The 13,590-nt window shown below is 48.0% G+C and overlaps 1 protein-coding gene across 2 annotated transcripts in view; it reads left to right on the top strand.

Moving 5' to 3' along the window:
- AUTS2 (activator of transcription and developmental regulator AUTS2) overlaps positions 1–13,590 on the top strand; it is an 805,862-nt gene that overhangs the window by 723,722 nt on the left and 68,550 nt on the right. For both annotated transcript variants that reach the window (XM_066563240.1, XM_066563239.1), the window contains exon 6: positions 10,978–11,026. In XM_066563240.1, the coding sequence (XP_066419337.1) occupies positions 10,978–11,026 (49 nt within the window). The remainder of the gene's footprint in view (positions 1–10,977; positions 11,027–13,590) is intronic.

Raw genomic sequence — 13,590 nt, 5'->3', positions numbered from 1 at the left:
CCCAACTGCCTTCAACACCAGGGGAAGCCTGAAAATACACCCACAGCTGGCTGCTGGTCCACAGCTGCTGGGCCACACTCATACCTGGAATAAAATGCATATTAGCAACCTCTGCAGACAGGGAGGCTGAGGGCTGTGCTGCACGGGAGTGACTCGGGTCCCATGTTTGGGTGGGAGGAGTGGAGAAACACAGCTGAGTTGCTTAAAATAGCCAGAAAAGGACCCTTAGTCCTTTCTTGCCTTGTTCCCTTCACATTCACAAATGTTCATCTCTGTCTCTCCTTTTTTACCATCCTTCCTAGGGGCGATGACTGACAGATTAATATATGTCTAGCTACGTGTCTTAGAAATCAAAAGGAAGGTGCTGTCAGAATCGCTTGTCAGAAAATGAGATTAGGCACACTTGTCATTTGCTGAGGATTGCAGTCTTTCAGAGATAAGGTTGCATTTAATGAGTGTAAAAAGCCTCCTTGTGAAAAAGGGGGTGGTGCAGGAGAGAGAGAATGATTATTTTTCTGGTGTCAGCTGAGTGCTTTATCATATAACTTGATAGCGTGGCACCCTGGCAGGCACTGATAATGGCTGCTGGGGCTATTGCACCTCTTCAGCTGCTCTGCAGCTTCAAAAGTGATGACTTGTTACCTGCTTTTAAACTCCTCTTGGATGTCGAAACCCACTATCCTGGGGGAAAGAAGCAAAAGCATGTACAGTGTGTTTTAAAGAAAGACCTGTGAAAACACACAGCATAAAGGGAACGTGCTAAATGTATAGCCACTTTCCCCAGCAAACTAGAAAGAATACTCAGCGGGTTTCGGTGAAATATGGAACTTGTCTGACAAGTGAAGGATAACTAATGAGAAACAGAGCTGTATCCCACTGAAACCAATTGTGTTTTGTTATGGAAAATATTTATCAAGCCGTTTTTTTTTTCATTTGTTGGTTCTCCTAACAGTGCCATAATAACTCCTCTTATGTATGTGATTCGGTTTCTCTCATATGCATCTCAGTTATTTAAATCTGCAGTGGGGTGGGTGTTTTTTGGTTATCAATTGGATATTATCATCTTGTACATGAATATTTTAGGTGAATGTTTCATTCATCAAAGTAATGGTCATTCTTTTGCCAAGTTAATGTCTTTGCATGGTTTAGAAGCTGGCTAAAGGTACAGATTTATTGTTCATAGTCTACTTTCTAAATATGAGCTGACAGTCAAAAATGGAATTTATCTGTTCAGCAGAAGAGCCCCTACATTAGCTATGTTTTTGCAACAGTATTTCTTGCCTTGGCACACCTCTTTGAAAATTATCCTTGGAAGAGGAGATTTCTGTCGTATATTCTTCTCATCAAATGAGATGTGATTTTCATTATTTTGCTTGAATGTTAGAAAATGAAAGAAATTACTTGATTGGTTTATGGTGCTGAATCAGCATTTTCTGGACTAAAAATGACCTGGACGACAGAATGGGATTACAGCACGCAATAATGGATGCTTTATTTGGTGATAAGAAAGTCTTTTCTTCTGACTGAGAAGAAGAGAATGAAAAATATTTCTCTTATTAGGTGATTCAGTACCCAGATATTGACAGACAAATTAATTTTAAATACTTCTTCAGTTGCAGAACGTGCTAGCAGGCAGAAATTAGGGGAGGATAATGGCCACAGCTTGAAAGTGGTGCATTTATGAAGTGCACAACAGAAGTGCTGGTGGATGGGGAAGAATTTATATTTTATCCTCTTACCCAGAGATAGGATCTTATGTTCCTGGTTAGACTGCAGGGTGGATAGCAGCTCAGAGCCCAGAGAGGTCTCCAGGAGCTACATCCAGCCAACCCATGCTCCCTGGTCTCTTTAGTAACTCAGAATTCAAACCCCAGGAAGGGTTTTAGAGGAAGAGATAAAATGCAGGCATTTCTGATGGAAAAGTTACAGCCAGGATTCTCACTCCTCGTGGTGGTTGAAGGGAAGGAAAGATGGCTGTGGTGTTCATCTGAAGGATTGCACATTGTTTGGAGAAGCCTGGGGGAGAAATGGCTTCCCACGCGTAGGGCAGTTAGGATTTGTCTTTGGTTCAGTGCCTGGGTTCAGAAAATTATCCACCCTCCCCAGGTGTGCAAATCTGGGCTAAATTCTGTCCTCGGAAGCAGTGGAGACCACTTAGTATTTTATAGGGCCAAGCTGTAAGGATAGGGAAGAGAGAGCAGCCCTATTGTTCCCTGAGCCCCAGTTTTTATCTTTGTTTCCATTTGAAACCCTAATCATAAAACTGCCTGCAGAGCGGTTGCCTTGCTGTTCCTCTAAATGAGAATTCCAGCTTTTATGCTAATTCAGTTTCAGGTTTCTTTGAACCTGCAGTTTATGGGCCTCTGCTTAAAACTGCAATCTGTTCTGCATAAAAGAAAGGATTACAAAGGGGTTTAGTTTTGCAAATGCTGCAGAAAAATAAAAATAATAAAAAAGTTGCACTGTCATTAATATGTTCCTGCAGAAGTTTTCTGCTTTGTCAAATGAAAAGCATTACTTACACGGGGATTTACCCAGGATGGGTAAAAATCAGGATGTTCTACATGCAGAGCTCTGTTCCCTTGGAAGGGGACATTTGCTGATTGTGTCCCCCTCTCCCCAGTGCCCTGTCCCTGCTGGAGGGGACACTGAAGGAGCATCACTGTCATGTGATGTGTTGGTGCTCACCCTGGCTGCTCCCAGACACCCCCCAGATCCAGCAGAACCTGCTCTCACCACCAGTTCCTTTTCCTGGCATCTCTCATGACCTTTTCACAGCCACACCAGCGGTGATGTTGCTGTTATTGAGGAGAACAGGTCCTCCTCCTGCAGCTCTCACACTGCTGGAGTTCAAGCACCTTCTGAGTGGGACATCATGCCGTGGCTTGCTGTTCACAGCCATAAAACTCTGCTGACAGCTCCATAAATTCTTTTCTTGGGGAAAGGATCCTGCATCTCTTATCCAGTAATAGGCAAAATCTTGTATGTTTTCAAAGCATTATGGAGGGCTTTATAAGGCACCGTAATCACGCTCCAAAGTCAGATACCATGGTGTCTTCTGGGAAGGTTAGCAACTTAATGGAAACATAAACGTTTCCAGGCTTTGACAGAATACCAAAGAATTGGAATATCCACTTTTCATGTTGCCAGGAAAAAAGCTGCAGAACCTTCCAGGTGAGGTGAGTTTTGACATAAATAATTTAATCCAATATAATCTGCTGTAATTTCAATATTCGTTTGCTTCTTGTGCCAGAGATGGATAATTCTTCTTTGGAATTACTCTATGACTTGGAAACGAATGTCTGCTTCCCTGCCTGCTGTCTGGGCAGCTTTAGGTCATTTTAATAAAATACTTGGATCTGAAAACCTCTTCCAGAGAGTGAAAGATCTTGAAATTACTTTTGATCCAAGTTCAATGCACTTCATTTGGCTGTTGTTGTGGCAGAAACAAATGTCGACGCTGACAGAGACCACAGACAGATGAAAAAAAATTCTGGCAAGGTCCCACATAGATAAGAGACAGAAGGTTTAAAAAACCTATCCAGGCATAACCTAAGGCACAGGAAAGTATTGTCAGGAGGGGGGGAAGCTTGATCCAAAGGCATTCAAATCACTGCGGGGAGGAGGGGTCCCTTTGATTTAATTTGGCTTTGAGTGAATTTCTGAACTCCAAATTTCTCATTCAGAATTGAGGTGAGGTCCCATTGATTTAATTTGGCTTTGAGTAAATTTGTGAACTCCAAATTTCTCATTCAGAGTTGCACAATGTATTTTGTCCACGTGTAATTTTGTAGCAGGAAAACAGAGGTCCTCAATTTATCTCTAAGGTGCAAATAATGAACATAATGAGGCCAAGAGCCCTGCCAATAAACCCTCACAGCCCCAGGGAGATGAGCAGGTAAATGCATTTCTGATTCTGTGTATGCTGAGATTTCAGGTGTGGCATGTGGTTAACATTGGAAAAATCCAGTACAGACAAGCCTGTTATTTAATCCACGCTAAATGTATCAAATTAAAGTCTTGTGAGGAACCTGGGCTTTAATTAGATATGTTCTTACCATGTCAGGATGTGGAAAGTCTTGACCAAGGTGCTCATAGACTACATGAGCTGCCATACCTTGGTTCTGTGCATTTAATTGCTCGTTCAGGTACAGCCTCAGCTCGGTCCATGGAGTCCCCAGGTGCTGATTGTACAGAGAGCACTCTGCCAGCTTAATGCCTTTATCAATTTAATTTTGGTGGGGAGTGGAATCTGCACTCAAGCAACATCCATGGCCAATGGGCTGCAATGGCTTTTGGCCGCTGCCCACTCTTGATTCCAGAGACCAGACCTGAAGCCATTTCTGTTTTGTTTCTAAGAGGAGATGAAAACCACCTCTCTGATAGCACAGGATTATCTTTGCAGTATATATTTATTAGATGCAAATACATATTTATTACATGCAAAAACCTGTGAAAGTTTAACAGCCAAAATCCATGCTCAGTTACGGTATGGAAATGTGGGGATGACCTACTCAGCTGGACAGTCCTGGAGAACTCATTTCCATTGCCATACCAGGATCTGAGTTTGGCCACAATTCTTTAATTTTCCAGTGGAGACCATTTGTCCCAGTTTCACCAAAGCATTCCCACCCTGGATCAGCCGTGGCACGAAAGCACTGTGGTGTCTGTGGCCATGCTCTGACTCTGGAGCTGTGCTGGGTGTGCTCATCTCCTGTGAGGCATTATTGCTTTTTGTACATCTTCCCACCCACTGTCCCAGCAGAAACCACCACAGTCAGTGGGACTGAACCTCGGATAAGAATCCTGGAGAGGCCACTGAAGGGGAAAACTTAAATGGATCCTTAAATGGATCATATGGTGATGGAATGAGGAACGAAGGGGAAATATTTCCATAAAATCCTGTAGTTCTACACGGGTAACTGGTAGGTGTTCTTTCTTAATTATGGCACTGGTGCTTGTGTGGACAGTCAGATCCTGATTCCCCTTGCTGGCACTGGTGTAAACAGTCAGATCCTGATTCCCCTTTCCTGATTCCCCTTTCCTGGCACTGGTGTGGACAGTCAGATCCTGATTCCCCCTTGCTGGCACTGGTGTGGACAGTCAGATCCTGATTCCCCTTTCCTGATTCCCCTTTCCTGGCACTGGTGTGGACAGTCAGATCCTGATTCCCCTTTCCTGGCACTGGTGTGGACAGTCAGATCCTGATTCCCCCTTGCTGGCACTGGTGTGGACAGTCAGATCCTGATTCCCCCTTGCTGGCACTGGTGTGGACAGTCAGATTCTGATTCCCCTTCCCTGGCACTGGTGTGGACAGTCAGATCCTGATTCCCTTTTCCTGATTCCCCTTTCCTGGCACTGGTGTGGACAGTCAGATCCTGATTCCCCTTTCCTGATTCCCCTTCCCTGGCACTGGTGTGGACAGTCAGATCCTGATTCCCCTTTCCTGGCACTGGTGTGGACAGTCAGATCCTGATTCCCCTTTCCTGGCACTGGTGTGGACAGTCAGATCCTGATTCCCCTTGCTGGCACTGGTGTGGACAGTCAGATCCTGATTCCCCTTCCCTGGCACTGGTGTGGACAGTCAGATTCTGATTCCCCTTTCCTGGCACTGGTGTGGACAGTCAGATTCTGATTGCCCTTCCCCTCACACGCTGTGGGATTTGCTCAGGGCCACCAGAGCCGCTGCAGCCCCTGCACCCTGTCACTGCTGGGGAGAGCTCAGAGCCTCCTGGGTGCCCTGGGGCCAGGAGAAGGGCAGTCCCTCATCACCCCACGGCCCGAGCTGAGCTTGGAGCTGAGCCAGGACATACATGAATCTTTCCAAGCTGCTGTTGGATTTCGGGCACATAACTATAATCCTGGCTCAGGTGAGGCTGAGCAGGCACACACAGCTCTTGCTCTGCACTCGTTTTCTGGCTGGTATAGGTAGTTCCCATCTTTTCCTTAGGAGAATCACCTCCTCCAGGCTCAGTTCTGCCACAGGAGTTGGAGTGAATAGGACTTGTCAACCTTGTTTCTGAGGATTTAGCTCAAATTCAAGTGGAACCCACGGGAGTTTAATTCCATTAGCACTCCTAGCCTGGTATGGGATTGAAACCCATTTCCAGGTTTGAAATCTTGAAAACACTCCCTGGGCATGGTCTTGCAAGCCCGTAAATCCCCTCTTAGCACCTATCTCTTTCCCAGGAAACATCTCACCGTATGCAGCTACTGTGCCAATGTGCATAACTGCCTCTCATCTTCCCAGGAAACATCATTTGGCTCCGAGTGCTGTGCTTCAGTGAATAATCATTTGTATCATCACGTATCTGTGCGTTTATTTTCGCGGTGGCCATTACTAATGGTGTGCTGCACTTAAGGAAAACCTGCAGCGAGCGGGAAATCCACTGCCCGTTGACAATAATGTTCAGTGCTGGAAGTAGTCAGGCGAGTCTCTGCACGGGGGGCTCAGAGAGAAGGCAAAGCTCAGCGAGCAGCCGGGGTCCCCAGCAGGCCACCCTGCCTGCAGCTGGGCACACTGGCTTTTCCCGCTTTAAAGAAAAAAAAAAAAAGAAAATTAAATTTCCGTTAAACAAAAAAATTGCTAAATGCAACACGATGTTTTCGACCGTGTTTTCATCCCGCGGAGCTCTAGAGAGCGATGTTCGTGTAGCTATCGCGACCGATGCTCGTGTGCGTGTGCCGCCATCCCGGGGCAGGGAGAACTGTCCGGCTCCGCGGTTGCCTCGCCCCGCGCGGAGGAGCCGCCGCCGAAGGCTCCGCGCGGCTCCGCAGGCTGCTCGGGGCCGGCCGCTGGCGGAGGGAGCGCGGCTCCCGCGGAGCCTCCCCCGCCCGGCCGGGCCGCCCCCGCCGCGGGGACCCCGGCGGAGCGCGGGGCGGGGCCGGCGGAGGGCGGAGCCGGCGGGCGGCGGCGGCGGCTCCGGGAGCGCCGCGCAGTGCGGAGCGGAGCCGGGCGGGAGAGGGGTCCGGCCGGCGCTTGCAGCCGGGCCGGGCGGAGCGGAGCGGAGCGGAGCGGCCGCCCCGCGGGGATTACAGGCTTGCGAGGCTGTTTCGGCGGGGCCGGAGGAGCCGGGGCCGGGCCGCTGCCTCTCCCCCATGGAATTCACCTGAGCGCGGCAGCGACGGGAGGGACGGCGCCCGGCGGGAGCCCGCTTTGGCTCGGGAGAGGACGGGCATGACTTTTTAATCAAAACAAAAACAATCAGCCCCCCAAACGCCCCGGCAAACAGCGGAAGAGAACCCAAAAAGCCGCCCGAAGGAAGGGACGCGCAGCCGCCGGCGCTGGAGCCGCGGAGGGAGGGAGGAGGCGCCGCGGCCGCACCGCCCCGCACCGCCCCGCACCCGGAGGTGCCGTCGCTGTCCCCGGCCGCCGCCGCCGCACATGGTTTTCTTTGTCCTGCTGCCGCTTCTGTAGCGCCCGCTCCGCGCCCGCCGCGCTCCCTGCACGCCGCGCTCCGCTCGCTCCTGCCGGGAACCATCTTGCGGGAGCGGGGAAGGGGTCGGCGGCCCGGGAAGGATGCCCGCCCGGCGGCCCGCGCGGCCGGCCCGCCGAGTCGGTTCCCCGCGGAGGATTAGTTGGGGTTTGGCCGCGGGACGCTGAGAGCCGCGCTGGATCGGAGTTGCCGCACACGCCCGTTCCTCCCGCACCGCCATGAGCCGCGGGCCGGCCGCCCCGCGGAGTCCCCGGACAGCAGGTAACCACGGCGCGGGGCTCGCTGCGGCTCCTGCGGCGGGAGGGAGCGGCCGCCGGGCCCGGGCAGCCCGGGACGGGCCAGGGCGGCGGGGCCGCGCCGGCTCCGCGGGCAGGTGCGGGGCCGGTGCAAGTGCCGCGGCGGGGCCGGGCCGGGCCGTGCCAGCAGTGAGTCAGGCTGCGCTGTCTGGACAGGAAATATTTTAGTCATTCATCCCCTCGAACGGCAGCGCATTCCTTGGTGAGGGAAAAATACTCTTTGGGTCATTTTTTTTCTGTGTGGTTTGTTGGGTTTCTTTTCCTCTAAGCCCAGGGGTTGCTGACTTGTTTCATTTCGCGGTGAAAAGGATTAAGCTGCGCTTGGTAACAAGGGGATTTGTAAGGGAAAACGGCCCAAGTGCGAGGAAGGGAGCTGCGTGTCAGCAGCTCCGGCTCTGTGCAGGAGGAACCGAGGGGGCTCCTCGGGCAGAGCACCTCGGATAACCCGGTGCTGTCCCCAAATGTCACGGTGCCAGCAGACAGTGCTCATCAGCTGCTCAAGTGAGACCGGGGAAGATCGGGATAAAGGGGAGCGAAGGAAGAGTTGTTGGTGGAAGGGAAGGGAGAGCCGAGCTCCTCTCCGCCGCTGGAGCATCCAGGTTCGGCCCCATCGCAGCCAGCGTGCACATAAAGGCACTTTGTTGTCTGCGCCGATCCCTGTCAGTACGGAGCGGGCTTTAGTCAGCACTGCACAGGCACCGAATTGCATCCTGCTGGGGTAGTGCTGAGTTGTTGCGGGTTTTTGAATCAGTTGGGTTTTTTGTTCCTTTAGTGTTGTTGCGTGATGTGACTGCCTAGCTATGGAAAAATAATAGTTGCATGGAAATTGATACGCTGCGTGTCTGCTGGCGGAGATTGTGTTCGCCTCTGTATCACCGGTACATCACCCTAATTACTATTTTGTATTTGAAACCCAATTTTTGTGTAAGGAAACAGGCAGGCCAAGTTCATTTCACCGCTCCAGCCAGCGTTTGGGTTATTTTCTTGGTATCTCAGTGTGGTTAATTCAAGTTGCTCTTCCATTCAGTTGTGTGTGGTCAGTAATGCAAAATGAGCTTCACTCTTGGACGAGCTTTGTCTTTGTGAAATAATTCCTTTTTTAGATGTGTGTTACGTGGATAATCATCTGCCAGGTTGCTCCGGAGCAGTCCTCGGGCAGGCTGCGTTCTGTTCGAGGTGTGCCCCTTCCAGGTGGCACAGCCCTGTTTGTGGCTGGGGTGTGCGACAGCACAGGAAAAGATTGCACCTGAAAAACCATGACTTCGAAAACAATCTCTTGGTTTACGCTTGGCATTAAAGCAAACTTCCTAAAAAAGATGTTTTCCTCTTTGTAGTGCTTGGGAAAATCAAGTGAATAGGAAACGGGGAGCTTCCCTGTGCTGTTCGGTTTTGAAACAGTAAAATAAAGTAATAGCTGAAACTGTAAGAAGTTTGTTTGGATTTTAAAATTGGATTTTCTTTCTAAAAAGAAGGACTGGTTCAGAGAGTTTTGACTTCAGAGAAAAGCTGCATTTGAGAAGACAACAGCTGAAATTCACTGGGAAAGATTATTTTTAAGCAGGCTGATTGGCAAGGGTAGGAAAGCATTGAGCCTCTTGTTGGAGTAACACTGGGCTGCTCTTTAAAGCACATGGCCCTCTTGATCTCTTCAATTTGTGCATTATTCACATATTTTCATTAATTTAGAGAAAGTCGTCACTGCATAATAAATCCATCATTGGGTAATAAATCCAGTGTTTACAAGCTATTTAGTTGAAGCGAAATTGCACCAGCTTGGCTTTCAAATAAGCCAGCAGTAATCTTGTAAAATTTGTCTAGAAGTCTGAAAAAGAATACAGCTATTTTTAATAATTAATCATAGAAATCTTGTCTGTCACTAACTTGAGGGCAAACAAATTTTTTCAGTGTATTCCTACACTGTGATGCACGGTCTGAGCCATGTCTCACTCATTTATCGGGAGTTTCGCATCCAAGTTTTTAGTGCAGTCAAGATAGCGAACATATTTGTTGATTGTCTGGTGATTTTTATCTGGTTTTGAATTGAGAAATTCCTTCCCTTTACCAAAAACCCCCCACAGTCCGCTTTCCAGTGTTTTCAATTACTGTTCCTGAATCCAGCAAGAAAACACTTTCTAGGGAAAAATTAAAATCTTTCTTAAGTGTTACATTTTAACCCTGTTTGCAGTGTTCTGCTCCTGAGCACGTTTTCCCTGTGTTTTCCAAGAGCAGCCTGGTTCTCAGCAGGGCTGGCTTTGGAATTGAGCAGCTCTGTGCCTTTTTGGGTGCTTTTTGTGGGAGAAGTTTGAGCTGTAGCTGCCTCTGTGTGTTTTGTGTGTGTGTGTGCCCAAACACAGCAGCAGAAACTGAGTGTTTGGTGCTTTTGGGCTCGGGGTGTTCGCAAAATGAACATTTTCAGTGTTCCTTCCCTGCCCGGTTTTTGTGCCGTTGGAATTTCTGAAAGGGGGAGATCAATGGTTTTGTGTGAAACTGAAATAAAGCTTTTTAAATGGGTAGAGAGCTGAGCTGGCACCCTGGCATAGAAACAGCAGGAATAGACAAGCTACTAACACAGTATTAAGGGGAAAAACCTCCCTGGATAAAGGTGGCTTGATGAAAAAGAAAAGGTTTATTAGTTTACACAGCGAGGTGTCAAGAAGCAGTTATACTGGGGAAGGCAAAGCTGACGTGGAAATATTCACTGATCCTGACACTGTCTTTATTTTTCAAAGAGTTTGCAGCAGCAATTTATGAAATTACTAACCTAAGTTATCAACACTGCTTTGAAGGTGGTAAAAATCAAATGTTCACACAGCAGGGATCCCAAAAATACTTTAAAAATTAATTAAGAATACTGCAGTTCTGGAAATTCCTGAGACTGGGCTGTCTGGTTCGAAATCGTGACTCTTCTGCATCGCAGAATCAATGTCGGAATGTATTGGATAATGGTAGTACAAAGATACACTGTCTGTGCGGCTAATGTTGAAGAAAAACCCCATTTCTTTATGAAATAGAATCTTTCCGAAGAAATATCTGCACTGCAGGGCGGCGAAGCACAGCCAAACAGCACCACCTCATGGACAGGGCCTCGGAGCCGCCACTTCCAGCGCCCCTGGTTTTGTCTCCTGATTTGTTTCCCTAAAATATACACACCTCAGCCTGTGCATAAATACCCCGTGCCTTGGAAATCTATCACTGCTAGGAAATGTAACTTCTTTTTTTTTTCTTCTTTTTTATTGGTCTTTCAGGCATCTGATGCCAGCTCTGAGAAACTGTTCAACGCTGTCACAAATAAAGGTAAGGCTGCAATTCACATCCCAAACAGATTTATTTTCCTTTTTTCCCCACACGTTTCTTTTCATGGCAATTTCAATGGGAGATGAAATGTAACTTGTCTTGCAGAAATGTCGCAATCAGCTTGTTAGTGCTTTTTATGTTTCTCTGGGTTTCAGACGTGTTCTGTATGCTTGGTAATTGCTTTGCTTAATATAAAATATAGGCTTTAAATAATGCATTGCCTGCCAGGTCAGAATTAATTTAAATAACAATATTAGGGAATAGTTTATTTTACAAATGGCTTTAATTTAAGCTCATTTAAATAACTGTAAGAGTTTTCAAAATGTTTTAACTTGATTGTTACTCATCAGCTCCATGATAGACGTGGAATTATGAATAGCCAATTTGCACTGCTGACAGTAATAACCAGCCAACGTTTAGTATTCACAGGATAATAGTCATAAACCATGGCTTACTGTGCTGTGTGCTTTCTGTAGAGTTAATAAATGATAGAGAGGGCCACATTTAAATATTCAGTATCCCATTAATTTCTTCCAAACAGCAATCCAAAGACAGAGCTGCTAATGATATAACAGCACATTAAGGGAAAGCTTGCCCTAAATCAGCGCCCGTGAGCTGCCGTGTGGGGCTGGGCCCTTGTTAGAAAGCTTTGGGGATCCTTTCCATGTAATTCCCCTTTTTGGTCTGGTTGGTGTTTTTGCAAGGAGGGTGGAGGGAGCAGCTCCAGGCATGAGTTGCACAAACAAGCAAAATTCAAAGCCTTGAAAACGTGGCTGGTTTTTTACCCCAGTGTCCTGCTTTTCTCCGGCAGCACATGGGAAGTGCCTGGAGCAGGGTGAGCTTCTGGCTGTAAACCTGGCTTTAATCTGATGGGGTTTGGAACACTCTTGGCCTTCCAAGAGGCAGATTTGACTTGTTTGAGATTCAGGTGTGTTCTGTTGGCCGGGTGTGGGTTTGCTCAGTGTTTGCCCTGTGTGCTTCTCTCCGTGTTTGGTTTGTTACTCCAGTGAGTCATTCCAGTGTTTCTCTGTGCTTTTCAATTCCACAAAGCTGGGATGGTTTGACTGGGGACAAAATGTGACCCCGTTACCTTTGGGATTCCTATGCTGATCCACTGCTGCTTCTGAAGGCTTCTGCTGCATATTGAATTACACCTGGATTTAATTGCATTACGGATCCATAGTCCTGTTTTTCATGTATTAGCATCCTCTGGAAGCACAGTCTGGATTATTTCTGTGGTCTAACCAGGTTATCTCAGTTGGCAAGCTGATTTATCCTTTGTGATTAATGGCATTTACAGGTTCCCCAGGCCCCTCCGGAGGCTGAGAATAGGTGGCACAGCCATTAAAAGGGAAGAGCTTCGTGTCTGGAGTGACCCCAGGCCCCCAAACTACATGTGACTGCATCTTTATTTTGCTAATTTGCTGTAAAAAGCTTTGGCATTTGAGCAGCCCTTTCTTGGGGCTGGGCCAGGGCAGGAGAAGCCGGGTGAATCCACATTCCTGGCGCAGGCCTGTAACCAGGGTGAGGGGCTCCTCTCCTCCCCGGGAGGTGACTGATGAAGAGTAGGCCCCTCTTCCTCTTCCTTTGGTTTTCTTTTTTGACTCAAACACATTTCCCACATTCTTATTGCTGTTTACTTATGGAGCTTGATTCGTGGCATCCCTTTGGATGTGAATACCCATGCTTGACAGGGAGCCTTTTCTTCTGAGGTACTTTTCTTTGGTGATTTAGTTCCCTTGAAAGGATTAGGGTTTCTTTGTGTAGCCTAAAATCAACATGGGCTTTTCGAAGCTTTGCTTGGGAAACCGTACACAAATAAGCTTTTTAGTTGATGGTAGATTATTCCTCGGCCCCTTATTTCCATCAAAATGGCATCTTTCTTTTCTCCTCCTGAGTTTCCCCTTAAAGCCATATGCTAATTCCTGTTGGTAACATGAATGACAAGGGAGGAATCAATGCAAATCCAGGTGCGGCCAAACTAGGCTGGCTGGTATTTTCTTTTTTTTTTTTTTTCCCCTTACCCTCTTTTTTTTTTTTCTTTTCCACTGGGAGAAAGAGATTAAGGGGAAAGAGAACGGAAAAAGCATAGGGGACAGTTTTGTCAAAGGGATTAGCATTCAGACTACAAAATATCAGGAAAAGAAGCTCAGAAAAGCTCCCCTGTTTGGAGATAATGTCAGTAATTGCTGGCAGGCAGGTGCTGGGCTCTCTGCCGGGGCTGGGGGGGCTGTTCCTGCCCTGAGTGCAGCCCAGGGGAGCTCTGAGTGCCCGGGGGCTGTCAGTTTGATAAATTCCGAGTTCAAGTTCCCTCTCCTCAGCTCAGGCTGTTGGCTTCCAAGCCAGCTCTTCCCCACTGTGTTGTCCACGGCTGCTTTTGCCAAAAGCAATAAAAGTCACTCGTAAGAAAGGTCAGATTTGCATTGGGTAAATCATGATGAAACCTGCCAAGCTGGGAGGGCTGGGCAGGCTGACAGCCTCCAGCCCTCTGTGTCCATGGCCTCTCCTCTTGGGTGTCCCACAGCCACCCGTGTCTCACACACTGCTTGGGTTTTTCTTGCCTT

The sequence above is a fragment of the Molothrus aeneus genome, chromosome 20, assembly GCF_037042795.1.
Source record: "Molothrus aeneus isolate 106 chromosome 20, BPBGC_Maene_1.0, whole genome shotgun sequence".
Classification (NCBI taxonomy): domain Eukaryota; kingdom Metazoa; phylum Chordata; class Aves; order Passeriformes; family Icteridae; genus Molothrus; species Molothrus aeneus.
This window is presented reverse-complemented; position numbering and strand designations above follow the sequence as displayed.